Source organism: Pelobates fuscus, chromosome 4 (genome assembly GCF_036172605.1).
Source record: "Pelobates fuscus isolate aPelFus1 chromosome 4, aPelFus1.pri, whole genome shotgun sequence".
Classification (NCBI taxonomy): Eukaryota; Metazoa; Chordata; class Amphibia; order Anura; family Pelobatidae; genus Pelobates; species Pelobates fuscus.
In genome coordinates this window covers 72,789,967-72,817,413 of record NC_086320.1, presented here as the reverse complement: position 1 = coordinate 72,817,413, position 27,447 = coordinate 72,789,967, and the positions used below count along the sequence as shown (strand labels likewise).

Below are 27,447 nucleotides of genomic sequence, written 5' to 3'. Positions count from 1 at the left end.
ATTCATAGTTCTCACTTCACCACATACCAACACAAGGATGCTAAGGTAATTTTTGGTAGGTATAGTAATATATTATCTATACATCGCCGCAGATGAATGTAGATAGATGTATTGTGTGGATTAAAACCTAAACAATGTAGCCAAAAGTATTTGGAGAGTGAAGCAAGTTTTGTTTTTGGTTCCGTAGTGATAATGAAATGAAAAAGACAATACTATACAGACTGCTAACCTTACTGGTAGATATTCATCTCCAGACAAGAACATATCAAAAGTGATTGGGCAATTAATCACTCTTCTGTTTCTTAGCTTGTTGCATTTTTAATTCATGCAAAATAATGTTTAACAATAGATTTAGAGGTCAAAGGCTAGATATTTGTTTTTGCTGACGTGTATTGGAATTTGGCAATGAACAAGCCTCAAGCCGTTTACCATCTATTTAGACTTCAGGGCCCAGCAGGAGGTCATCCAATCCCAAGGAGTGTGGATAGTTTCCTTGTGCTAGCTCAATAATCCTTGCTTTTACTCATTGGCTTCTAACACAGAGGCATACCAAGGTTACTAGGCACCTGGTGGCAGAAGTTTATTCTCTTTTCAGAGAAAATGCAGTGTTAACATTACACCCTAGGGCCAGGGGTGTCTCTAGGTGAGGGGGGGCATGGCCCCCCCTACATCATGCAGTGCCCCCCAATTGAAATTGAAGTCGGGAGCCTTGAGTCTCCCTTCACAAGCTGCAGCAGCACCGTCACTGTGTTCCACCGTTTTCCCACGTGCAGCCAGAAGGGGCACTGTGCAGGGGAGAGACAGAGAAGAAGCTGGCAGCTGCTGGTAAGTGCGGTGTGGTTGTCTGTGTGTGTGTGTCTGTGTGGGGATGGTGGCACAGTCTGTGTGTGTGTGTGTGTATGTATGTATGGGTCAGTCTGTGTGTATGTGTCTGTGTGTGTGTGTACTTGAGCTTCAAGAGAGATACCTGTCATCTCCTGACCTCCCCTGTACCCGATGAATAGGCAGCCTTCTCAACCACCATGGATCTGATTGTGACAAGCCCTCCATGCAAGGTAAGGTCAGGGAAAAGGGGAATATTCCTTTTAAAAAAAATTTTTTAAAACAATTATTAAAGTAAAAATTGTAAAGCTCTTCCCTATCTCACTCTTTACACCCCCCTGAACACAGTGCACCCTCAGACATTGAACCCCCCACATACAGTACACTCCCACCAACACAGAGTACACCTTTGCACACACACACAGTGCACCACTCACCCACATACCTTCACCCCCTACACACATACATACATGCATCACCCCATTACACACTGAATCAAAAAATAACTACAGCTCCTTGATAAGCACACAATGCAACCCCATTACACATACACCCACAATGCAGCTCCTAGATGCATACGCTCACACTTTACAGGCCCTCTCAGCACACACAATCTCAAAAGCTCCTATACATGAGCACATGCTCACACTACAGCCTCTAGTTACACAAAGTACACCATAAACAGACTCCTTTATACACACACACACTTCACCACAGCCCCTTCTAAACACCATGGAAAATTATCTTGCATCTCCTGAAAAGGTTTTCCAGTCCGTAAAAAGGTGTCTTGCATGTAATAAGGAAGGCGCAGCGGTGGAACTACAGGGAGTGCTGGTGCTGCGGTTACACCGGGGCACTTTGAGTGGCCTGTGCTATTAGGGCCAACCGATAGGCATGTATCTTCAGGAGCCTAAAACAGTTTTTGCACCAGAGCCCACTCTACATTAGTTCCGCCAATGTGCAGCAGCTTCCCCAGCACACAAGCTCTGCCCCTGCATGGAAGATCGCCTCCCCGTCCGCAAGCTCCGCCCCCAATCTCTGACTGAGTCACACACTGACGGACATACACACATTCTGACAGACCTACAGTGACAGGCACACAGTCTCTGATTGAGACACACACTGACTGAGACACACACATTCTCTGCTCCCCTGCGCGCGCTCTGTAGTGATGCCGGGGCCGGAGTGACGTCATGTCACTAAACAGTGTGAAAGGGAACAGAGAAGAACTGCAGGTAGGTTACTGCTCCCCCGTGCACCGTCTCCATGCTCCCCGCGGAGGCCAGCTTTAATGTTTCCTGCGCGGCCTAGCAAAGGGCTGACATGACAAGGAATTCAAAGAGATGGTTGCGCTCACGTAATTAAAAGTCCAAAGTTTAATGACAAATTGTTAAAATATCTAAGATCAACGTTTCAGTCCATGCAGACTTTCATCAGGATCATAAGATTAGTGAGACATACATGCATACCCTATACAATTATTCCAATTAAGCAGATGAAATAAATTAGAAATAAATTAGAAACAATCAATGAATAGGCTTACCCCCGGTGAAATTGCCGTGCTGCCGGCGTCCCCCAGTGCATAGTGCGCCTGCGCGAACAGGCTCCACCCCTCTAGTGACGACATCACGAAATTACATCCGCCATTCGTCGCCATAGCGACCGCTATGCTAATGCGTCGCTATGGAAATAAAAGACAGAACGGTCAGCAGTGAACCCTAATACACCAACGTGTACAGTGGAACTAAATTACTTATGAATAGAAGCAATAAATTATGTGAACATTTGTACTGGTGTGTAGGATGAGCCATAAAGAATTATAGGCTCAAATACTGAAATAGCATTGTATAAAAAACTTTTCTAGAAGTGCATATCAATATGAAGTGCCTCTTTTAAAGTGCAAGTTATATAATATGTAAATTAAATATACTGAAAGAAAGTGCCTAAGAAGTCCTAACTATGGGACCACTAGTTCTAGAGTGCAAATATTTAAAGTGCCAGTAGTGCCCAAAAAGTGCTGAAATGTGCAAAAATATAAATAAAGTTAAGATCACAAGTGATTTTCAATAGTGCAAAACAATGCACTTCTAGAATTTTTTTTATACAATGCTATTTCAGTATTTGAGCCTATAATTCTTTATGGCTCATCCTACACACCAGTACAAATGTTCACATAATTTATTGCTTCTATTCATAAGTAATTTAGTTCCACTGTACACGTTGGTGTATTAGGGTTCACTGCTGACCGTTCTGTCTTTTATTTCCATAGCGACGCATTAGCATAGCGGTCGCTATGGCGACGAACGGCGGATGTAATTTCGTGATGTCGTCACTAGAGGGGTGGAGCCTGTTCGCGCAGGCGCACTATGCACTGGGGGACGCCGGCAGCACGGCAATTTCACCGGGGGTAAGCCTATTCATTGATTGTTTCTAATTTATTTCTAATTTATTTCATCTGCTTAATTGGAATAATTGTATAGGGTATGCATGTATGTCTCACTAATCTTATGATCCTGATGAAAGTCTGCATGGACTGAAACGTTGATCTTGGATATTTTAACAATTTGTCATTAAACTTTGGACTTTTAATTACGTTGGCACCTGGCCCCTAAGGGACATTTAGGCGTGAGTGCAGGAGCAATCTTGTTTTGTATATATATATATATATACACACACACACACAAACATATACATACACACACAGAGCTCGACAAATTCCAAATGTCAGTTTGCCATGGTGCCTGGCAATATATAATTGAAAGAATGGTTTTGGCACACTACCTATATACAATATATACAAAAATACATACCAGGGTGCAAACCAGCGATTTATATATAGATAAAATAATAAGGTGCACTCCTGGATTTAAAAATTACTTGATTTATTGTGCAAAAAATTCAAAGTTCTGTGGATTGACGTTTCGACCAAAAGAAGGTATTTTTCAAAATCAGAACAGGTTCTGATCTTGAAAAAGACTTTATTTTGGTCGAAACGTTGATCCACAGAACTTAGAATATTTTGCACAATAAATCAAGTAATTTTTAAATCCAGGAGTGCACCTTATTATTTATATACATATATATATGTCCCTGGCCCCTTATGTGTCCCCCCTAAGTATGAACCCCGGAGACGCCCAAGAAAGAGCGCAGGTAACTTTTTTTGGATTTTACTGTATGTATTGGGGCTGATGTGTACTATGGTCGTTGCTGCCGCCCAAGAGTAGTTGAGCAGACTAAATGGTTTAGAACTTCTCTGCCAATCTACTCTGCCTTAAACAATTGTTTGTAACCTATCCCTCTGAACACAACAGAACTGCGGCCAACACTGCTGTGAAGGGACAGTAAGCCTCATGGCAAGTGTGTTACAATTACTTTACCTTGGCATGAGACTGAAGGCAATGTTGACACTTGACAATATGATGTTAACTCAGCCATGTAAAATAAAGCTAATCACATATAACTAGGATAAAGGTCACTTGATGACATACAGGTTATGGCCTTTCATTAAGCTCTCTCTTTAGGAAAGAAAGACTGCAACTTAAAAGGATATTTTTTGGCTCATGTTAAAGGAACACTGCACATTAGGAACACAAATGCCCATTTGTTTTCAGGCCTAGTTGACAGACCTAGCTCTCAAAGGTTAAAAAAGCATTTTACTTACCTTATATCCCACGCTGCACAGCCCTTTCTGCGGCTGGCCCCACCCCCCAATCTTGATAAGCTCCAATAGGAAAGCATTCAGGAACTAGTGTGCATGCGTAGCAAAACACTGCTCTGTGAAAATCAGATTTTACTCTACTATTTATGAGGAAGTGCTTCTAGTGGCTGTCAGTGTGGCATTTAAGCCCTACAATATGAGCATTGCCGTTCCTTGAGGAGAAGTGGTCTGGGTACCTTTAACCCATTCTTTTTAAATACATTGAAAAATATTCAAAAAGAGACATTGTCATCAACAGAAACACTATGGCTCGATGAAGTGGTATTGTTGCCTAAGTGTCCTAGCACCCTTCCTCAGTTTAATGCCAAAAGGGTTAGGAATGGTTTTACATAAACGGCGCTCTTTCCTTTGCCTGGAGACCTTCCCCTCCCTGACGACATTAATAATGTAGAAATTACACTTAACAATGGCTTTTTGTCCAACCTGGACAGTGGCTATTGGCAGAGAGTGTTAGCCCAGCACTCTCAGCCTGTCAATGCATCCAGGTTGAAATAAATGTGGAAGTGTACATTCCACATTCTCAATGCAGACATTTCTAAGCAATGTGACACTGAACCAGGAATGGTGCCAGGGCACTATAGGCACTGTAACATTAACTGTGTGTTGCGGTGATTCTGTTGCTTCGATTGCCCCTTTATAAATAATGCAAAATAAGATACATAGAAACATAGAATGTGACGGCAGATAAGAACCATTCGGCCCATCTAGTCTGCACAATTTTCTAAATACTTTCATTAGTCCCTATTATCTTATAGTTAGGATAGCCTTATGCCTATGCCAAGCATGCTTAAACTCCTTTACTGTGTTAACCTCTACCACTATAGTGCCCTGGCACCATTCCTGGTTCAGTGTCACATTGCTTTGAAATGTCTGCATTGAGAATGTGGAATGTACACTTCCACATTAATATTTACATTTATTACAACCTGGATGCACTGACATTTGTAGTCCCAGTGTTTGCTGGAAACTCCCAGGCTCTGCTGCTTCTGAGCAGACCAGAAAGTGACTCCACCAACCATGATGATCTCTTGACTTTCTATAGTACTGCTTAGCAGTACTTTCATATGCACAGTCTTGGATTATGAGAATATGGGAGTTGTAAATTGTCACTTTTATACTAACAAATCTAACAAACAAACTACAACGCAGAGCAATCTAAGTTATAGCAACGTGTAGAAAAATACGTTTGGAGCTAAAAGGGACACACTGCAGGTTAGAAGGAGGGAAAGGAAGGAAGAGATTATGGAACAAAACTACAGTGAGAATTGTTAGGAATTCCAAGTGAATTTCAAATTGAAGGCAGCCAGTGCATCCAGTAAGTTCATCTATTTAAGTCTAAAACCTTCAATTGTCTTTGAATTTCTGACAATTCTAACTCCAGTAAATAACCCTGTAATTCTTATTATAACAGAAAAAAAGACAACAAAGCGACCACCCAGCATAACTAACTTATTTCACATTTAAAGGAACTCTTTTTCCAATCCTTGTGGGACGTTTCATGCTGTCTGTTTGTCAGTCTATTTGCTTATTTGTGAAGGCAGCTAAATTGTTACATTTCCTGTAGCCCATGTGGATAATTACGTAGCAGACTCAACAGACAACAGTTTGAGAGATTGCCCTTAGCTTCCAGGAAAGTAAACACAAGCATTAAAATCATATTAGGTTTTATCCATCGATTAACTCAATCTTCAGATATTTCGTCCTTTTAAGCTTTATCCTTGGATCAACTCAGTCTGTGGATGTTTTAATGACATTTTGGGTTTATTAACTAGACCCCAAATTTTGGCTAATTGACATGTAAAGGCTAAATTAGGCAAAAAATAACTCATATAGGGAAAGCTATCCTTTTTTGGTTATAGTCACAGCTTGATTTTCTACAGTTTATATATTTTGTGAATAAATCTCTAAGATTGTATTGATCTTTTCTTTTTTGACAAGACCCAAAGTTACTTCCACTGAACATTTGAGCTGATTATGTGCCAGAGAGGTTAGCAAGGCTTCTCATCTTCCTACCTGCTCCTGTGCAGTGAACACTTTGTCCTTTTCATCCTGTACAAGTCTTTTCAGGTGTGACAGGGTCAGCTCAAGCTCTCTCTCTTTTTCTTTCCCCAGTGTTATCTCAGAAATCCTTTTTGTGTTTTTCATTCTCTCATTTTCCCTGAGCTGCTGCTCCTACAAGATTAAAAACATACACACTTTATATATTCAGAGGATTGAAAACTTCATAGATTAAGGTATCGGAAACACACATTTGCTTTAGCACAAAAGAGCATGTACCTTACATTCTGAACTAACCTAATGCTGTGTATAACCAGATCAAACTGCTTATATGAGCACGTGTTTAATGAATTTACTGCTAAAGAAACACTTTAGCGTTAGTGATGTCCCGAACTGTTCGCCAGGAACCGTTCGCCGGCGAACATAGCTTGTTTGTGGCGAACGCGGCGGGCGAACATATGCGATGGACGGTCCGCCCCCTATTCGTCATGGAGGTGGGAGGGTCTGGGAGGGAGGGTCTGCTGCTGATTGGCTGGAATGTGTCTGCTGACTGTGAGGTACAGGGTCAAAGTTTACTCAATGATGACGAATAGGGCGCAGACCGACCATCGCATATGTTCGCCCGCCGCATTCGCCACGAACAAGCTATGTTTGCCGGCGAACGGTTCCTGGCGAACAGTTCGGGACATCACTATTTAGCGTTCGGAATACAAATGTGTATTCCTAACGCTATAGTGTCCAAGTCCCTTGTTAGAATTAGGGTCATCTCTTTTTCCAATGCCGGGACTCTCTTGGTGCTGCCACTCGCATCTCCACCCACTTAGTGTTGCTTGCTGTCATCTCCATTCAAATGCTGCTCATAGGGAAGCCTTGAATCCAATGTTTTCCTATGAGCTGCAATGGATGATGTTAAACTTCCTCAGGGATGTCAAATGTCACGTTTTATTTATTACTGGCATTTAAAAAGCGCCAACATATCCTGCAAAATAAAATAGATCAATCGTTATTAATCTTCTAGGTGTGAGGGATACCCACAACCATATCTAGTTTATAAATAAGGAGTGTGTTTATAACTAGGGTTTTTTGAATTTATCTCCATTTAATATAAGCCAGAGTATTGAGATCTGCCAATCTAATTTTTCCGATACACGTCCCAAAGACTTTGGTATGATGAAGCAGCAAACATTGCATACCCTGACTTTGATATATCTAATACCCCTTTAAAACCCCTTCACCCATGGTATAGAAACCAGGAAAAGCATGCACCCGCTTTAATCAATATTTTTATGTTTGTTTTCTTAAATTTTATTTATTGCAAGATTTGCAGCCTTTTCAGTGTTGTGAGTTAACTTAGGGCAATAAAAAAATGTAATATATAATTTAGAGAGGGCGTATCAATGTGTAGATAGAAGTTGGGTTTTTCCGGTATCCATGCTTTATCTCAAGTTTTATACAGTGCTAGGGCGCACATTAAGCTTTAAGCGGTGCTGTAGCTAAATAGGACATGCTGCAGTGTTAAGGAGAGTAACTTTACTTGGCTTCTACAGTGATTTTTATATTTTATCGGGTGAGGTTTCTTTAATTACTCTGTTTACAAATGTAGGGTTAACTCGACATGCATATGATAAAATAGTCTTTGGATAGGGAACCAACAATTTAATTACAAATGTGATAAATAATATATTTTCCTTTGATTAATATTTTACACATATTTACTTTCACCCCTCTCAAGCGATCATTAAGTGCAACTAATCACAACATATGCCAGTCAGACAGTCTTTAACAATAGCCCATTGTTTTTTAGCCTCTTCATTGTCACTTGGAGACAGACGACTTGAGTCTTATGTTAAGAGAAGTCACTTGAAATAGTCCGAGTATCTGTGGAGGACAATCTGTGAGGCGGAGTTACTAAGCATTTGTATAGTTAATCTTGATTACTGGCACTAGTCAAGCCAGCTATATAAATTATGGGCGTGGGAACATGAACCACGAATTGTTAAGGTGTAGATACATAAAAAAAAACTCAACAATCCATTGTGTTGCATTGTGGGGTGTATTGCTGTTGTCTTCAAGGCTGTTGGTTCACATAAATGAGATTTAAAAAAAATATATATTATTATTAATTAGCCGAAAGTGGTTGCACCTCAAATCTTGCATTTTGCTTTTCACTCCAATTCTATTAACTAATACTGAATGTAATATAATGCTACTTTTTGCTATTATATTATGCCAAATGATTCCTATTTTGATTGATTGCTTTTTGATATCAATGTGTTTAAAGTTCACCTGTTATAGCTGACATTATTAAGTATTATGTTAAAAAATTTGAAAACTAATTTATTGTATTTAAAGGGACACAATAGTCACCAAAACTATTTTAGTTTAATGAAGTAGTTATAGTGTATAGATTATGCCTCTGAAGTTTCACTGCCCAATTCACTGTCATTTAAGAGTTAAATCAGTTTTGTTTCTGTTTATGCAGCCCTAGACACACTTCCCCATTTTCAATTAGATAACTTACTGTAAAAGTTTTTATCTCCTGCTCTGTAAATTGAACGTTAATTGCATATGGTAGGTTCCTGCAAGGTCTAACAAGCTGTTAACACAGCAGGAGATAAGAAATTCTAAATCAAACAGAATCTACAATAAAGGAAGTGTAAACATTGGATGACTCTTTGCAGGAAGTGTTTAGGAAGGCTGTGCAAGTCACGTGCAGGGAGGTATGACTAGGTCTGTGTAAAAAAGTGATTAAACTCATTAATGGCAGATAATTGAGCAGTGAGACTGCAGGGGCATAATCTGTACACCAAAACTGCTTCATTATGCTAAGGTTGTTTTGGTGACTATAGTGTCCCTTTAAATCTATTATGTGTTTCTTAAAAAGGGTAAAAATCAAACATGGCTGACAAAATGGCCATAATTTTGGGGGCGGGGCCGGACCGCCGTGATAAGCATGTAACATGGGCTCCTCCCCTAACTCACCCTAAATCATGCCAAAGTCTTGTTCCTGCTGTACAAACAACTTTTAACGATACCCGACAGTGTCTAGGACGCCCTGTGCACCGGCTAGGGCGATTCTGTGAGGACCCGGCAGCGGAGCTCTGACCCTGTGACTCAAGGCCTAGCATGGTCCTGTCTGGGAGTGACGGCTGCACTTCTCAGCGGACTCATGCGGGCTGAACGGCGGTTGAGCTCTGCGTCCCCCCCCTTTGGACCGGCGGGTGTCATCCCGGTCCCAACCTCCACAGTAACCGACACCTACCCGCAATTAAGACACATCCTACCCCAGGCAGCAGTGTGCAGAATGGCCGACCTCAAGATGGCGGCGGGAGCAGTGCTACCTTCACGGTCAGCGACGCTCTGTCCAGGCTGGAAGCCCTTTTCGAATGCTTCTGGGACAAGTTGCAACGCAGGCTTCCCACAGGTGCTCCTCCAACACCCCCAACATGCTTACCCAAAAAACCAAGCCTGCACCCTCGGGTCCAATGGTTGGCAGTGGACCCTCCAACAGTTCGCCCACAGTGGCAGAGACTGCGCTGGCTCCATGCAAGGAGGGTGTCAGGATCGGGACAGGGATCCAACACGCAGAGTACAAAGAGTGGAAAGGTACGTATACCGGGCCTTAGAATGGCCGGACTAACGTACCGAGAGTAATAGAGAATAGTCAGAGACAAGCCGAGGTCGAGGGAACGGGAAGACAGATAAGCGAGAGACAAGCCGGGTCAAGGGAGAACAGAGAAGCAGGGTAGTACAACAAGCCGAGTCAAAACCAAATAGAGTAAACTAGAATACCAGAGCACTGAGTGACTAGACAAGCTAGAACCACGACAGGGCAATGAGCTGAAGTGAGAAGTAAGCTTAAATACCCTGGCTCTGGATGGTAATCACGCCTCTGACAAGTACCGATTGGATATCGGACACTTGAGTGACAGGTCGCTCGTGATAACGTCATGACGTCACGTATTGAGCGTCCCGCTAGAAAAGGACGTGGATTCCTCGCGGCCGGTGTTTAAGTGACTGGATGAACCGCGAGGAACGAAGGAAACAGCTCGCCTGGACGGACAAACCACCAAATCTCTACCTCCCTTAGAGGTAGAGGCCTCAGGTACCCTGACAGTACCCCCCCTCTCAGATACGCCCACCGGGCGGAAGGAACCGGGGCGAGATGGGAAGCGGAGGTGAAATGCTCTGCGAAGGCGAGACGCATGAACGTCCTCCTGAGGTACCCAACTCCTCTCCTCAGGACCATATCCCCTCCAGTTGACCAGATATTGCAATTTTCCCCTTGAAATTCTGGAATCAATGATGGAGCTGACCTCGTACTCCTCCCGACCCTCCACCTGAACAGGACTAGGCGAGGAAACCTTAGAGGAGAATTTGTTGCAAATAAGAGGTTTCAACAAGGAGACATGAAAAGAGTTAGGAATGCGTAAGGCAGGTGGCAGAGCAAGGCGATACGCAACCGGGTTGATACGAGTGAGAATCCTGTAAGGACCTATGTAGCGAGGAGCAAATTTCATAGATGGGACTTTTAGGCGAATATTTTTAGTACTCAACCATACCCTATCCCCAGGAACAAAAACAGGAGCCGCTCTTCTATGCTTGTCAGCGTGTTTCTTGAACAACGAAGAACTATGTAATAGAATTTGCCGAGTCTGATCCCATAATCTCTTCAGGTTGGCGACATGATCATCAACCGACGGTATTCCTTGAGAAGAGGAAACCGAAGGAAAAATCGAAGGATGAAAGCCATAGTTCATGAAGAAAGGGCTAGAGCGAGTTGAATCACAAACAAGGTTATTGTGTGCGAACTCCGCCCAAGGAATCAGACCGACCCAATCGTCCTGGTGTTCGGAAACAAAGCAACGTAGATACTGTTCGATCTTTTGATTAGTGCGTTCAGCAGCTCCGTTAGACTGAGGGTGATAGGCAGAGGAGAAGTTCAATTTGATACCCATTTGAGAACAAAAGGATCTCCAGAAACGTGAGACAAATTGAGAACCTCTATCAGAAACAATCTCCGAAGGAATCCCATGTAGGCGAAAAACCTCTCTCGCAAAAATCTCCGCCAATTCAGGAGAAGTCGGAAGCTTAGGTAATGGTACGAAATGAGCCATCTTAGTAAATCTATCCACCACCGTGAGAATAACAGTCTGTCTCTTGGAAGCAGGTAAATCAACGATAAAGTCTATGGACAAACAGGACCAAGGTTTCTCAGGAACGTCCAAGGGATGTAACAGGCCACATGGAGAAGCATGAGGTAGTTTAGTCTTGGCACAAGTCTCACAAGCTGCGACGAACTCCTCAATATCTTTTCGAAGTGAAGGCCACCAGAAATCCTTGGATATCAGAGAGTATGTCTTGCGAATACCAGGATGGCCAGCTATCTTACTTTCGTGAAAACATTGTAAGAGCTCCAGTTGAAGTTCAGGAGGAACAAAGTTTCTTCCTTCAGGAGTGTTTCCGGGAGCTAGATGTTGTGACTTCAAGATCTGGTCAAGTAGCGGAGAATGAATTTTAAGACTGGTATTAGCAATAATATTGCATTTGGGTACAATGGAGGACACAAGTGGTTCAACTGAAGCAGAAGGCTCAAATTGGCGAGATAGCGCATCGGCTTTAGAATTCTTTGAGCCAGGTCTGTAAGTCAGAACGTAATTGAAATGGGTAAGAAACAATGACCAACGAGCCTGCCTGGAGGACAAACGCTTGGCCTCTCCGATATAAGACAAATTTTTGTGGTCTGTCAGAATGGTAACAGGATGTAAAGTACCTTCCAATAAATGTCTCCACTCTTTCAAAGCTTTGATAACCGCTAGTAATTCTCTGTCACCAATGTCATATCTGCTCTCAGTACCGGACAATTTTTTAGAGAAAAATCCACATGGATGTAATGGTTTATCAACACCCAACCTTTGAGATAGGACAGCACCTAAACCAGTCTCTGATGCGTCTACCTCAAGCAGAAAAGGCAGGGAAGTGTCGGGGTGAACTAAAATTGGAGCGGAAGCGAAAAGCTCCTTGAGAGTTTTGAACGCAAGAAGAGCTTCAGTAGTCCAATTCTTAGTATCAGCCCCCTGTTTGGTCATATTAGTGATAGGTGCGATAATTGAAGAATAGCCCTTAATAAAGCGCCTATAGTAATTAGAAAAACCAATGAATCTCTGTACGGCTTTAAGACCTTTGGGTAAAGGCCACTCTAGAATGGACTGGAGTTTATCCGGATCCATCTTAAATCCCTCCCCAGAGATCACATAGCCGAGAAAGGTTACCTGGGTTTGATCAAAGCTACATTTCTCCAACTTGCAGTACAAACCATGCTGAAGAAGCTTGTGCAAAACCCTCCTGACTTGCTTGTGATGAGTCTCAATCTCACTAGAATGAATAAGTATATCATCTAGGTATACAATGACGCACTCTTGCTGAAATTCCCTAAGAACCTCATTTATCAGATCTTGGAATACCGCTGGTGCATTGCATAACCCAAAAGGCATAACAGTATATTCATAGTGACCATAGCGAGTATTGAATGCCGTCTTCCACTCATGTCCCTGCTGGATTCTCACCAAGTTATACGCCCCTCTGAGGTCTAACTTGGTGAAAATTGTAGAGCCCTTCAAACGATCGAAGAGTTCGGTGATCAAGGGAATCGGGTAGGCATTTTTAATGGTTATCTTATTCAAGCCTCGATAATCAATACAAGGTCTCAAAGAACCATCTTTCTTTTTAACAAAAAAAAATCCAGCCCCGGCAGGGGAGGAGGACCTCCTGATGAATCCCTTGTCTAAATTCTCGTGAATATACTCCTCTAGAACTGAGTTCTCTTTCGTAGATAATGGGTATACATGACCTCTGGGAGGCATGGTACCAGGGAGTAGGTTAATTTTGCAATCAAAGGACCTGTGTGGAGGTAAGGTATCGGCTTTCTTTTTGTCAAATACTGCCTTTAAATCTAGATACTGAGGCGGAATTTGTGTCTCTGTAGGATTGTCAGAGGTAGCCGATGTGTTAATCCGAGAGGTAAGACCTTCCGCAAGCATTTTTCTTGACAATTCTTTCCCCACGAAACTATCTCCCCTGACTCCCAATTAATAATAGGGTTGTGTCTCCTCAACCAGGAGTACCCTAGGACTATGGGAATAGACGGAGAAGAAATGAGCATTAAGGATATATCCTCTTTATGTAGGATGCCAACAGTTAAGTTAATCGGTATGGTCTCATGGAAAATAACAGGCTCAAGTAACGGTCTACCATCGATGGCCTCAACAGCCAGTGGTGTCTCTTTTAACTGGGATGGGATAGCATGCTTGGCAACAAAACCCTGATCTATAAAGCTCTCAGCAGCTCCAGAATCGATTAGTGCCATAGTCTTTACTACTCCCTTCTCCCACCTCAAAGAAACGGGTAACAGAAGCCTGAACTCTTTGTAGTTGTGAATAGAGGACAAAGTAGAAACACCCAAGGCCTGTCCTCTAGAGAAACTTAGGTGCGAGCGTTTCCCGAACGATTAGGACAATTTAGGCGTAAATGGCCTCTGACTCCACAATACATACATAAACCCTCCCTTCTTCTGTACTGTCTCTCTCTCTCTGTGAGATGAGTACTGCCTATCTGCATAGGTTCAGAAATACGTAAGTCCTCGAACTCAGAATTTTGAAAGGTAGGCGCTAGTTTAAAGGAGGGTCTACGGGTCCTATCTCGAGTGTTCTGCCTCTCTCTTATGCGTTCATCAATACGAGATATAAAAGAAATTAAATCCTCCAAATTCTCAGGAAGTTCTCTAGTAGCGACCTCGTCAAGAATTACATCTGATAACCCATTCAGAAACACATCTATATAAGCCTGTTCGTTCCACTTAACTTCTGCCGCCAAGGACCTGAACTCTAGTGCATAGTCCACAAGTGTTCGATTGTCCTGTCTAAGGCGCAACAGTAATCTAGCTGCATTGACCTTTCTACCAGGGGGGTCAAAAGTTCTTCTAAACGCAGCTACAAAGGCATTATAATTATAGACTAATGGATTATCATTCTCCCACAAAGGATTGGCCCATCTCAGAGCTTTCTCAATGAGTAAGGTAATAACAAATCCAACCTTCGCTCTATCTGTAGGATAAGAGCGGGGTTGTAATTCGAAATGGATGCTAATCTGGTTCAGAAAACCACGGCACTTCTCCGGTGACCCGCCATAACGTACTGGTGGGGTAATACGGGAAGAAGCACCTACAGTGGCTACCTCTAGACCTGAGACTGCAGGAGAAATAGAAGGAGTACGTGTCTCCTCAGGTGGGTTACTAGCACGAGACAAAAGTGCCTGTAGTGCTAGGGCCATCTGATCCATCCTATGCTCCATGGCGTCAAACCTGGGATCAGAAGAACCAAGCTGACTGTTTGTACCTGCAGGATCCATTGGCCCTGTCGTAATGTCAGGATCGGGACAGGGATCCAACACGCAGAGTACAAAGAGTGGAAAGGTACGTATACCGGGCCTTAGAATGGCCGGACTAACGTACCGAGAGTAATAGAGAATAGTCAGAGACAAGCCGAGGTCGAGGGAACGGGAAGACAGATAAGCGAGAGACAAGCCGGGTCAAGGGAGAACAGAGAAGCAGGGTAGTACAACAAGCCGAGTCAAAACCAAATAGAGTAAACTAGAATACCAGAGCACTGAGTGACTAGACAAGCTAGAACCACGACAGGGCAATGAGCTGAAGTGAGAAGTAAGCTTAAATACCCTGGCTCTGGATGGTAATCACGCCTCTGACAAGTACCGATTGGATATCGGACACTTGAGTGACAGGTCGCTCGTGATAACGTCATGACGTCACGTATTGAGCGTCCCGCTAGAAAAGGACGTGGATTCCTCGCGGCCGGTGTTTAAGTGACTGGATGAACCGCGAGGAACGAAGGAAACAGCTCGCCTGGACGGACAAACCACCAAATCTCTACCTCCCTTAGAGGTAGAGGCCTCAGGTACCCTGACAGAGGGCAGCTTCCAAGCCCACTCTAAAGACAAAGAGCCCTCAAGGCACACAGCGGTCAGAGTGGAGGAGGCACACGAAAGAGGAACCGCTTGAATTACCTCCCACCTAGAAACCGCCAGCTAGAGCGATCAAAGCTGACTGAGGGGAGGCCCCCACTTTGGCGACCGTTCAAGCGGTGCGGTACAGCAACAGGCAAACTAACGCAGAGGCATTTGCCGACACTGACCAAAACTGGATCTCCTGTGACCACTCGGCATTACTGGCCTCCACATGTGCTCAAGGCCCTAGCCCCACAAGATGGTGGATCTTTGTGCAGGAGCACCACGAAGCACCCAGACACAGTACAGCCTCATGCTCTTATGAAAGGTACATACCTGCATGAAACATGCCCACTGCAGAGCGACCAACGACCTCCCCATAGACTGGGCATTGGAATAAGGGGTACGAAGACCCGGACTGCTTTCGGGCACGTTCCAGTGATGGCGCTGGCACAGACGACATTGCAGACCCTGTTTAACCTGGTGGACACCTGTTATGATCCTGCTTACATAGACTTAAATTTCTTACACCAATTCTTGAGTAATATGTTTTTATTATGTTTTACATTCTTTTCTGTTAACGCTCCATACTCTGACTAATATCACAGTAGTACATCTTCCTACTGACACCACACCCAGGGGCGCCCCAACAGCGCTCTTCATAGCTTGTCTACCTAAAGTACTATCTCCTATGTTACCATGTCTACCTAGACACACAGATTATCAATATATAATGAACGTATCTGGTACATTCCACTGTAATAGCTACTACTATGATTCTCCGATGTTTACTCTTTTAGTAAGATATGATTAACTAGCTTGCTGTTTGTCTTGTTTCTACTATATCATAAAATAGTGCAAATCCTACTAAATACCCCAAATGTCACATGTGATACTATGCTGAGGAATGCCATTGGGGTACCTCTCACTTGCCTGTACTAAAACAATGCACTGCTAAACATAAAAAAGTATAAAAACATTTTTTTTTTAAAATGGCCATATTTTATGGATTACAAGATGTCTAAAATCATACATTCAGCATGTGTAGTTAATATGCAGGAACAGAGAGTTTAAAGCCTGCACTAGGATTGTGGTTTTTGTTTGCTGTTTGGGGAGGGCACTACCAGTGACAGTTTCATTTGCACTGACTGACAACAGTTACCCTGGAGGGCATGTTTGCAAGGGAACTCCAGGGTTACTGCCATGCAAATACAACATGTAAAACCTCTCACTCGTCGAATAGTGGTGCATTCATGCATTGAATAAAAAGGATTCACTTAACAACCTAAACTTGGAATTGAATGCACACAGCCTTAGAGCTGCACAGTCACTGGGTTTTATTTTATTTCTAGGTCAAAATTGTTGAATTGCAAAGAAATTCTCTAATTCATCAGATTTTTCCAATTCAGTTATATTGGTATCTAGTTTTCAATTCCCATGCCAATATCTGGTTTAACGAAAAGTATCAGGGGAATACACTAAACTTGAAGCAAATTAAAAATGAAAAGCCAAAATTGAGGGCAAAATGGTTAGACTGCGATTTTGGATTTTAAATAGCTTCAATTCACAGTTTAGTGAATAACTCTGCCAGACTGACTCTTGGACCTGTCTCACACATGTGCAATTTAATGATGTAGTGCTGCATAGCAATTAGTATTATATATACCGATCCAGAACAACCTACCTAATATTGTGTACGTCCCCCTCGTGCTGCCAAAACAGTTGAGGCATGGACTCCACAATACTCCTCTGAACGTGTCTTGTGGTATCTGGCACCAAGACATTAGCGACATTAGCAGCAGATCCTGCAAGTCCTGCAAACTGCGAAAGGGGGCCTCCATGGATCGCATTTGTTGTTCCAGCACATCCTATGGATGCTCATTCGGATTAAGATCTGGGGATTTTGGAGGCCAAGGCAACACCTTGAACTCTTTGTCATGTTCTTCAAACCATTTTTTAACAATTTTTAGCAGTGTGGTAGGGTGCATTCTCCTGCTGAAAGAAGCCACTGCCATCATGGAGCACCATTGCAATGAATGTGTGGTCTGCAACAATCTCTAGGTTGGTGGTATGTGCCAAGGTAACATCCACATGAATGCCATGACCCAAGGTTTTCCAGCAGAACATTGCCCAGAGCACTGAAACACTGCCTCCGCCGGGCTGCCTTCTTCTCATGGTTCATGCTGCTGCCATCTCTTCCCCATGTAAACAATGGACAGGCACACGGCCATCCACCTAATCTAAAAGAAAACATGATTCATCAAACCAGGCAACCTTCTTCCATTGCTCCTCGGTCCAATTCTTATGCTCACATCACTATTGAAATGCTTTCGGTGGTGGACAGGGGTCATGATGATCACTCTGCTTGGTCTACGGCTACGCAGTCCCACTGTGATGTACTGCATGTGTTTCTATCATGGCCAGCATTACATTTTTCAGCAATTTGAGCTACAGTAGCTCTTCTGTTGGATCGGACCAGATGAGTTAGCCTTTACTCCTCATGTGCATTATTGAGCCTTGGGCACCCATGACCCTGACGCCGGTTCACTGGTTGTCATTTCTTGCACCACTTTGGTAGGTACTAACTGGGAACACCCAGAGATTGTCAGAGTCACTCATTTCTTTTCACTTACTCATTTTATTTCTGCTTCCAACACATGAAAATCAAGAACTAGCTGTTCACTTGCTGCCTAATATATCCCACCCATTGACAGCTGTGTCATTGTAACAATATAATCAATGCTATTTATATCACCTGCAAGTGGTTTTAATGTTTTTTTGGCTGATCAGTATATATATATATAAACCTTTAGATTGTAAGCTCGTTTGGGCAGGGCAATCTTTGCCAAAGGTTCCTGTATGTCAATCATGTTTTGTTAGAATTAAATGTTTGTCTTGTGTACCTATTGTACAGCACTGCAGAATATGTTGGCACTATAAAAATGTTATTGTAATTGTAAGCTAGATAAGTGTTACACATGTGCGCAATACTCTGTATTGCTTCTGACCTGAAGAAAAAAAGGCTTAAAAGATTAGTACAATAAAGAAAGTTTCCATCAACATTGCAATCCTCCTGTTATTTACACCACTATCAAAGTAATACATGATGTAGCTAGACAAAAATTATTTTAAAAAATCTAGTGTATTATCCTTAAGATACCATAAACAAATATTGTATATCATTAAATTGAAAAAAGTATTGGACAAGTTCAGAAGTAATATGGACGAGTGGGAGCTTTCCGAGATTGGCAGGGTAGGAATAGTTCAAATTAACCCACTACCAACAGTACTTTACCTGTTCCAGACTTTGTCCATTTACCTACATTCTGCTTTTTGTGCCTCATTACACACACTAGCCATTAAATATATTTGGCATAAGGGAACTATACGCACTAGCTACGCCACAATGACACTGTCAAAGTCTAGGTGGAGCCCAGCTTTCCCAGACTTTTGGCTGTACTACCAAGCCACTCACCGCCTGAGAATTGTGGAATGGTCAATAGCAGATGTACACAAATTGTGGAAGGGTTATAATTTGACTTAGAATTGTGTCATGAATGACGGGGTCCATACCATGAGGGGTCTCCCCACTGATTTCAACAACTCCTGACATTTCTTAAACATATTCCTCAAAGACCACTTCGTACACATGATCTGATCCCATTTGAATCATTGTGTCTGATCCCCAGGCCATTGGTTCATGGGATCTCATTTCTATGGACTACTCTTCAAGCCCAATTGAGAGCACCACCACCCAGGTTTATATAAAAATGGAAGGAAGCGTTGGGAGTCACGTTTACTCCCGTTCAATGGAAAAAGATATGTAACATCACCCAACACTGTGCACTCTCTAGTGCGATACAAGAATCTGCCTACAAGCCCTTATTATGTCTGTACAGAACCCCACACTTGTTGCACACTATAAACACAGGGATTGATAACCAGTGCTGGACGTGTCACACAACAGTGGGAATCCTTTTACAAGTATTGTGAGACTGTCCCACGATACATCCCTTTTGAAAGAAAATTCACATCATAGTCTAGAGATTTCAGTTAATCACCCTCCCTTTCTCCCATCACCCAAGTTACTACACCACAGGATTACACGTACATTAACATCCACGACTATTGGTATACTGATCATAGCCAAAGGTCTTGTCCCCTTGTGCTGGAGAAAACCTACGGCTCCACCGCATAGTCTATGGAGGAACTACGTTCTACAAAGGAGTCGGGCTTTGGAGTGGATGACCACCTACCTGACAATCTGGACCAAATTCATGACATCCACAGACACATATAAGTACCAAGGGAAACTGAAGTGAGAGCCTAATAGTTATTAATTTTTTTAAAAAAAATTTTAAATGGGAAGGGTGATAGAGAGATAAAACAGGGATATCTCTGTGAGAGGGGATGCTTATAGGGAACGGTTTGTTATGTTATATCCAGTTATTTTATTGCAAGGTTTCACAATGGAGACCTCTCTGTTGGTTTAATATGAAACACATGCATATCTTGCATGATCTTTACCTGTATCGTAATGCATGAAACAGAATAAAAACTGATTTACCAAAAAAAAAAACAAAGAAAAAAACAGAAAAACGTTTATAGCGGAATGTCACCTTTTCAAGCAGTTTGGTTGCTTCCAGTACCCGAGACTGTAAAACACCATTTTCTTTAGTGAGCCACCCACAGTCTTCTGCCATTTTGTTTCTCAAATATTTATCCTCGTCTGCAGACATCTGTTTTTCTTTTAGCTGATGTCTCAGTTTTTCTGCTTCTTTTCTAATATTAAAATAATAGTACAATTAGAGATGTAACTATAGTTTAAAATATAAATTAAATTATCAAACTATTGGTGTTAAAACACTTAATTACAAATATTGACCATCTTTATAATAAAGATTTTACAAGGCTATAATGATGAGCAGCCTCAAAATAATTGTGTTCATACCGGAGTTCAGATGCGATCTGTCCCTGGACAGACTGAGTGGTCTTTAGATACTGTTCTTCTAGCTGATGTAAAGAGGTCTGGGTCTGTAAGAAATCCATCCTCTTTTCTGCAAGCTGTACTTCTATCCGATGATGTTGGTTCCTATCCTCCTGAAGCTAAACATAAACTAATGTAAACAGCTGGTACAGGCCGGCACAAGATACACCAAAGGAAAATATGCACCCCCCTCCTTTTTAATGCATCTTACGAAACAAAAACCAACAGTAAACATGTGCATTTATTGCAATATACCAGAAATGGGAGAACATTCTTAGGGGCAGATCTTCTACTGTCCTTCAAATCAACTACAGTACATGCATTGCATCTGCTGAGATTATTTGTCAGCTGTGTATATTACACTTTGCCAGAGGAACATAAGAAGAGGGTGAAATATTTACACCATACAGACTCTGAGGCACTGGCAAAAAAGCCAGCATGTTGGCATCGTCAGGAAGGTGTGACATCTGCTGGAATGAGCTCTCAACCAGGGCCAATAGATTTGGAGGTGGACAGGAGTTTGGAGGGAATATTGGGTGGATGTTACATAATAGTATTGCCACAAATCCAGAGTGAGAGTGATGGTGTCAGCAATGGAGGGGAAGCAAGCAATGAATGAATATCTCCTAAAACAATTCAATATATGTCATCATTATGGTACGCTACATATTCACTGCATGAAAAGATGTTTATTAACTGTCATGACGGGTTTACTTAAAATTAGATTAATAAAGAGGACACATTAGCAATGACTATTGCATATGGCTACCAAGCATTTAGACATTCGCACACTGGAGCAAGGCAGTGATTACTTGTGTTTGCAGCAAGTTGCACTCCCGATCTTTCTCTTTTACTGTGTAGATGGTGCTGTGAAGCTCTTGGTGAATTTTCACTTGTTTTTCCTCTTTTTGAGCAATGTCTTGCTTAGAAACATCAGCTAGTTTTTGAAGCTGTGTTACATCTTCCAACAGAATTTCCTTTTCTCGCATATTTACATCTGAGAGGAGAACAATATTATGTAATTGTCAATATAGTGTGAGAGTACGATAATCTAAGTAGTTATTGACTTTATAGAGGGGGTGAATAACTAGCCTGTTGTAGTGGTTTTTATGCTAGCAAGCTACGGACATCCCTAGGTAGGTTATGTGTCGAACTGCTTTCAAGCAATTTGACGCAATCCAATGGTCATTCAGGCAGGCCTGTCCTGGCTTCTAGCTTGCCATATTAATAGCCTGGAAGTTACATTCTCCACATTGAATCAAATTAATTGGCTGAGATTGTGAACTGACACGCTCAGCAAATCAATGCAATCACAATATTAATTAAATTAACAGGTGTTAATCTAACTTCCACAATAGCTACAGAGCAATCGAGGTACCATGCCACGGGCTCAAAAATGGTTTGACACAGAATTAGGTACCATAATCACTAAATCAGCCTGTAGTTATTAGAATGACCCTTTCATTTCTAGTAAGCCACACTTACTAGATTTGTGACCTCACTTCCAATACTTTATTAAAAGGACACTGTAGTCTCCAAAACAACTACAGCTTATTGAATTTGTTCTGATGAGTAGAATCATTGCCTTCAGGCTTTTTGCTGTAAACACTATCTTTTCAGAGAAAATGCAGTGTTTACATTACAGCCTAGCGATAACTTCACTTCCCACTCCACAGATGACTGTTATAGATCCTTCCTGGGTCACGGCATTCAATATCTCCTCCCTCTGCATGCAGACACTGAACTTTCCTCATAGAGATTTATTGATTCAATTCATCTCTATGAGGAGATGCTGATTGGCCAGGGCTGTGTTTGAATCATGCTGGCTCTGCCCCTGATTGGAATGAATAATCTAATTCTCCCTATGGCAATTTCTCAGTGTAAAACTTATGCAGACTCAGGAGCGGTGGGGGGGGGGGGGGGGGGGGGAAGAGAGTCAAATGGTGGGTCAGAATAAGACATGGAGGAGCTGGGGGGGATGTTGGAATGAGAAACATGGAGGGGTGGGGGGATTAGATATATGTAGGGATTGGGGGGAACCCCGGAGCCTGTGAGCATATAGCCAGATAGGAATGATTGCTGTGGTGGACCAGGATGACCCCCTACTGGTCCAAAGGGGGGAGTAAACCAGAGCTCAACCGCAGCTCAGCTTCTTAATTTCCAGTGAGGAGTTGGGCTGCAATGGATAGTCTGCACTCTGGGCTCCTGGAGCAAGCCCCTAGGGTTGGCAGAGGATGGTAGACATAGTCCCCTGGGACTTGCCATCTTTACAAATGTAATATTTACATGGCCCAGATGACAAGCCCACAGCTAGATTTGCTTTATTTTGATGATATCTGAGTGCATGTGCCTTACAGTCACAGTTTTCTTTGCAGTCATGTTTGCGTATAATCTTGTGATCATCTGCTTTCTGTAGCGCAAGCCACGGCAGATAACCCACATCTAGATGCTGTGGATATGTGTTAGCTTGTTTATGTACTCGACTACTTTATTATTATTTTTCTATGGCATAGCTAGTAATCTTCGTGTCTGATGCTTTTTGTTTTTGAATCTCCAACTTTGTCTCACACACAGACACCTATGTTTAGCATGATACTTCATTAATATAAAATAGTGCAGCTTTGTGACACGATGCTTGACTCTTTGATTGTGAATAATGTCATACTTCCTCGTGTTATTGTCATTTATGCATCTGTCTGTACTTCCCTGCACTACAAAAATAAAGAATAAAAAAACAAACCTGTCTATGTATGATCTCATATTACCTGTAATATTTTTCAAGTGCCTGCGCAGAGACTCATTCTCTTCTTTTACAGCACTAATAGTGCCTTCTTTAAGAGTCAGATCCAACTGCATGCTGTCTATGTGAGACTGCAACTCCTGCAAGGGAGACACTTCTAAATTAAAACGATTTTATTTGGTAGAATACAGACTACAGAATAAGGAATGAAAAGTAAGAAAGGTGAGGACAGGGTTGGTGGCAAGAGAAAAGGCGGGGTGAAAAACAACCAAGTTAATCCCAGAAGCTAAGTTCAGCCTAGATGAGTACCAGATAATGAGTGATCCAGTGAAATAGAAGTGGTCCAACACGCCAACCTAGGTGCGTCAGAATAAAGAAAACAGAGCTTTACCAGTCCTTAGAGGTTTACAGAGCTTTACCAGTCCTTAGAGGTGGCCAGGCTAAACACGGTGCCAAGAATGGCCAAGCAGTCTAGGAATAGGAAAAGTATAACCAGAAAGAATCAAACGTCAAGGGGGACAAAGAAGCACAAAAATGGTATAAGGGCAAGTTTGGGAGTACAGAAATCAGAAAGCATGTGAAAAGACAAGATGCCAAAAGGTCAAATAATCAGAATGCCCTTTTGGAAAACACAACAAGGCAATGAGGGATATGAGGAGTGGGTACATACAGGCATAAACAAACTCTCATTAGTCGCTCTAATTTCAAACAGAATGTGCGAATACAGAGCTGCAAGAATGGTTCATTATGGCTGGCGTGGTTATGTACGTACAAGACAGGTGAAGTGCACAAAAATGCAAAATATGTCACCACTTTACATCCAGAAGAATAAAAATAATAATGATGCTTTCACATTAGTAACCTCCCCAGGTAGATGATCCACAACAAATGTAAAAATAAAAGATGTGTCTATACCTCTAAAGTTTACTAAGGGGTGGGGGGTATCATTATGCCTTGGTGTGCTGTTTGAGTGTTGTATGTGTTGGGGCTGAATTTTGTGAGTGGGGTTTGAGTGTTGTGTGTGGATAGGGGTCTCAGTGAAGCTGAGTGTTGTGTGTGCCGGAGGCTGTGTAGTGTTGTGCCTGAGTTTTGGGAAATGTATTTACATTTTCTCCCTCCTATTTACCTTTTGTCAGGAGGGGGGTGTTATCCCTTGTGGGTCTGTGAAGGCAATTTTGGGTATGATCCCATGTGGCCTGGACAGGGAACACTGGGGTCTTCACTTCTATCACGCTAGATTACTTTAAAGGACCACTATAGGCACCCAGACCACTTCAGCTTAATGAAGTGGTCTGGGTGCCAGGTCCAGCTAGGATTAACCCTTTTTTCTATAAACATAGCAGTTTCAGAGAAACTGCTATATTTATAATAGGGTTAATCCAGCCTCTAGTGGCTGTCTCATTGACAGCCGCTAGAGGCGCTTCCGCGCTTCTCACTGTGTTTTTCACATTTAGAAGATGCCAGCGTCCATAGCTGAATGCGCGCTGGGCTCTTGCCGCGCATGCGCATTCAGCCGATGACGGCGAAAAGGAGGTGGAGAGTTCCCTGCGCCGAGGGAGCCCGGCGGGGAAAAAGGTAAGGAATTAACCCCTTCAACCCCCTAGAGCCGGGCGGGAGGGGGGCCCTGAGGGTGGGGGCATCCTCAGGGCACTATAGTGCCAGGAAAACGAGTATGTTTTCCTGGCACTATAGTGGTCCTTTAAGAGCTCATTCTCAGTATCTTCACTTAATCAATATTACTGGCTGCTGTGTTCTGAGTCATTGACAGTGAATAGGGTGGAACACAAGGGAGCTCCTAAAATGAACTGCACCCAGTATAGGTGCAGACCACAATGCTCCCTCAAAGAAGTGATGGGACACAGGCAGTGCAAAGCAGGGATATCTATTGATTTCCCTTCTGGCTCAGAGAGGCCCCCCTCACATACAGAGCCAGAGCTCCAGGCTTAGACAGGGACCCACCAGACACCTGTTTGATCCTGGGTCCTAAGCAGCCTTCTATCCCACCCTATGGGTAATTCAGCTCTGAATTTTGGTGCAACTTTGGTTTAATGGGGCTTAATCAGTGCAATCCCCTGATATTTATCAAGAGAATTAGATCAAACAAATAAAAAGATGTTCCAGTTTAGCTGTAGATTTGCCATCAAACATTAAAGACATATATATTAACTAATTAAGAACAAAAAAAGTGTGAACTAGCTGTCTTGTTATATTAACTTCACTAGATATCTTTATAAAAAATATTGTAATTCTTGTCAAAACAAGATGTTTATGGCTATTATAGTCAGTATAGTTGAACATTATAGCCAGTGCAGACATCCAAGGGTGATGGGAGTTTCAGTGATGAGCTATTATTTGTGTTTTAATAGATTTGTATATCACTGGTCTGGGGCACATTAACTAAACTCTGCACTGTCGAGAATGAATTTGTCTGACAAACTGCCAGGTAGTAAAGCAGCAATCAACACTCCAGATAATATCTTCTCACTGCTCCCAAGTTCAATGCCAGTGAGCTGTACTCGACTCGAGCTAATACTTATTCATTAAACATTTCACAATGCAGCAAACAAAGAGATCTGTTGCAGACATTCCATGCAGCGGCTGTTTGGAACTCAGAATTGAGAGTTTTAACTGAGGACTGGTCGTTTAGATGCACTATATAATTCACCAGCAAACAATCCTGTTCTGGGTTGGTGTAGAGCAGTGATGGCGAACCTTTTTGAGCCAGAGTGCCCAAACCGCAATACATGCCAACTTTTTTTTCCTTAAAGTGCCAACACGGCAATTGCGTGTGTGTGTGGGGGTGCGTGTGTGTGGGGGGGTGCATATGTGTTTGGGGGTGCTGTGTGTGTGTGGGGGTGCTGTGTGTGTGGGGGGGTGCTGTGTGGGGGGGGGGTGCTGTGTGTGTGTGTGGGGGTGCTGTGTGTGTGTGTGTGGGGGTGCTGTGTGTGTGTGGGGGGGTGCTGTGTGTGTGTGTGTGTGTGTGTGTGTGAGAGGGGTGCTGTATGTGTGTGTGTATGAGGGGTAATGTGTGTGTGAGAGGGGTGCTGTGTGGGGGGTAGGGGTGCTGTGTGGGGGGTAGGGGTGCTGGGCGGGGGTAAGGGTGCTGTGGGGGGGTAGGGGTACTGCTGGGGAGTAGGGGTACTGTGTGGGGGGGTAGGGGTACTGTGTGTGGGGGTAGGGGTGCTGTGTGTGTGGGGGTAGGGGTACTGCTGGGGGGTAGGGGTACTGCTGGGGGTGGTAGGGGTACTGTGTGTGGGGGTAGGGGTTCTGTGGGGGGGTAGGGGTACTGCTGGGGGGGTAGTGGTACGGCTGGGGGGGTAGGGATATTGCTGGGGGGTAGGGGTACTGTTGTGGGGGGTAGGGTACTGCTGTGGGGGAGTAGGGGTACTGCTGGGGGGGAAGGGGTACTGCTGGGGGGTAGGGGTACTGCTGGGGGGTAGGGGTACTGCTGGGGGTGGTAGGGGTACTGCTGGGGGGGTAGGGGTACTGCTGGGGGGGATAGGGGTGCTGGCGGGGTTAGGGGTACTGCTGGGGGGGTAGGGGTACTTCTGGGGGGGTAGGGGTACTGCTGGGGGGATAGGGGTGCTGGGGGGTAGGGGTACTGTTGTGGGGGGTAGGGGTACTGCTGTGGGGGGGAAGGGGTACTGCTGTGGGGGGAAGGGGTACTGCTGGGGGAAGGGGTACAGCTGGGGGAGGGGTACTGCTGGGGTGGTAGGGGTACTGCTGTGGGGGAGTAGGGGTACTGCTGTGGGGGGGAAGGGGTACTGCTAAGGGTGGTAGGGGTACTGCTGTGGGGGAGTAGGGGAACTGCTGTGGGGGGGAAGGGGTACTGCTGGGGGTGGTAGGGGTACTGCTAGGGGGATAGGGGTGCTTGGGGGGGTAGGGCTACTGCTGGGCGGGGTAGGGGTGCGGGTGCTGTGTGTCAGTATCCCCCCCTCCCTCCTTCTTACCTTTAATGAAGTGGGGGGGGGGGGGGGCGGCACAGCCATCCCTGGTGGTCCGGTGGTGGTAAGCACTGCAGGGGGAGGGATCTGTGAATCAGCTCCCCTGTCATCCCGCGCGATGCTGTGTGGAGCGTTGCCATGGTAACGCTCGGCAACGCTCCACACAGAATCCCGCGGGAGGACAGGGAAGCTGCATCACAGATCCCTCCCCCTGCCTCCC

The 27,447-nt window shown here is 43.6% G+C and overlaps 1 protein-coding gene across 1 annotated transcript in view; it reads right to left on the bottom strand.

Annotated features, from left to right (window-relative positions):
* The window catches only part of LOC134609333 (early endosome antigen 1-like), a 61,835-nt gene that overhangs the window by 18,280 nt on the left and 16,108 nt on the right, over positions 1-27,447 (bottom strand). The window contains exons 5-9 of the mRNA XM_063453014.1: positions 23,309-23,423; positions 21,356-21,540; positions 20,508-20,662; positions 20,176-20,338; positions 6,554-6,712 (exon numbers count right to left, since the gene is read on the bottom strand). Coding sequence (XP_063309084.1) covers positions 6,554-6,712; positions 20,176-20,338; positions 20,508-20,662; positions 21,356-21,540; positions 23,309-23,423 — 777 coding nt within the window. The remainder of the gene's footprint in view (positions 1-6,553; positions 6,713-20,175; positions 20,339-20,507; positions 20,663-21,355; positions 21,541-23,308; positions 23,424-27,447) is intronic.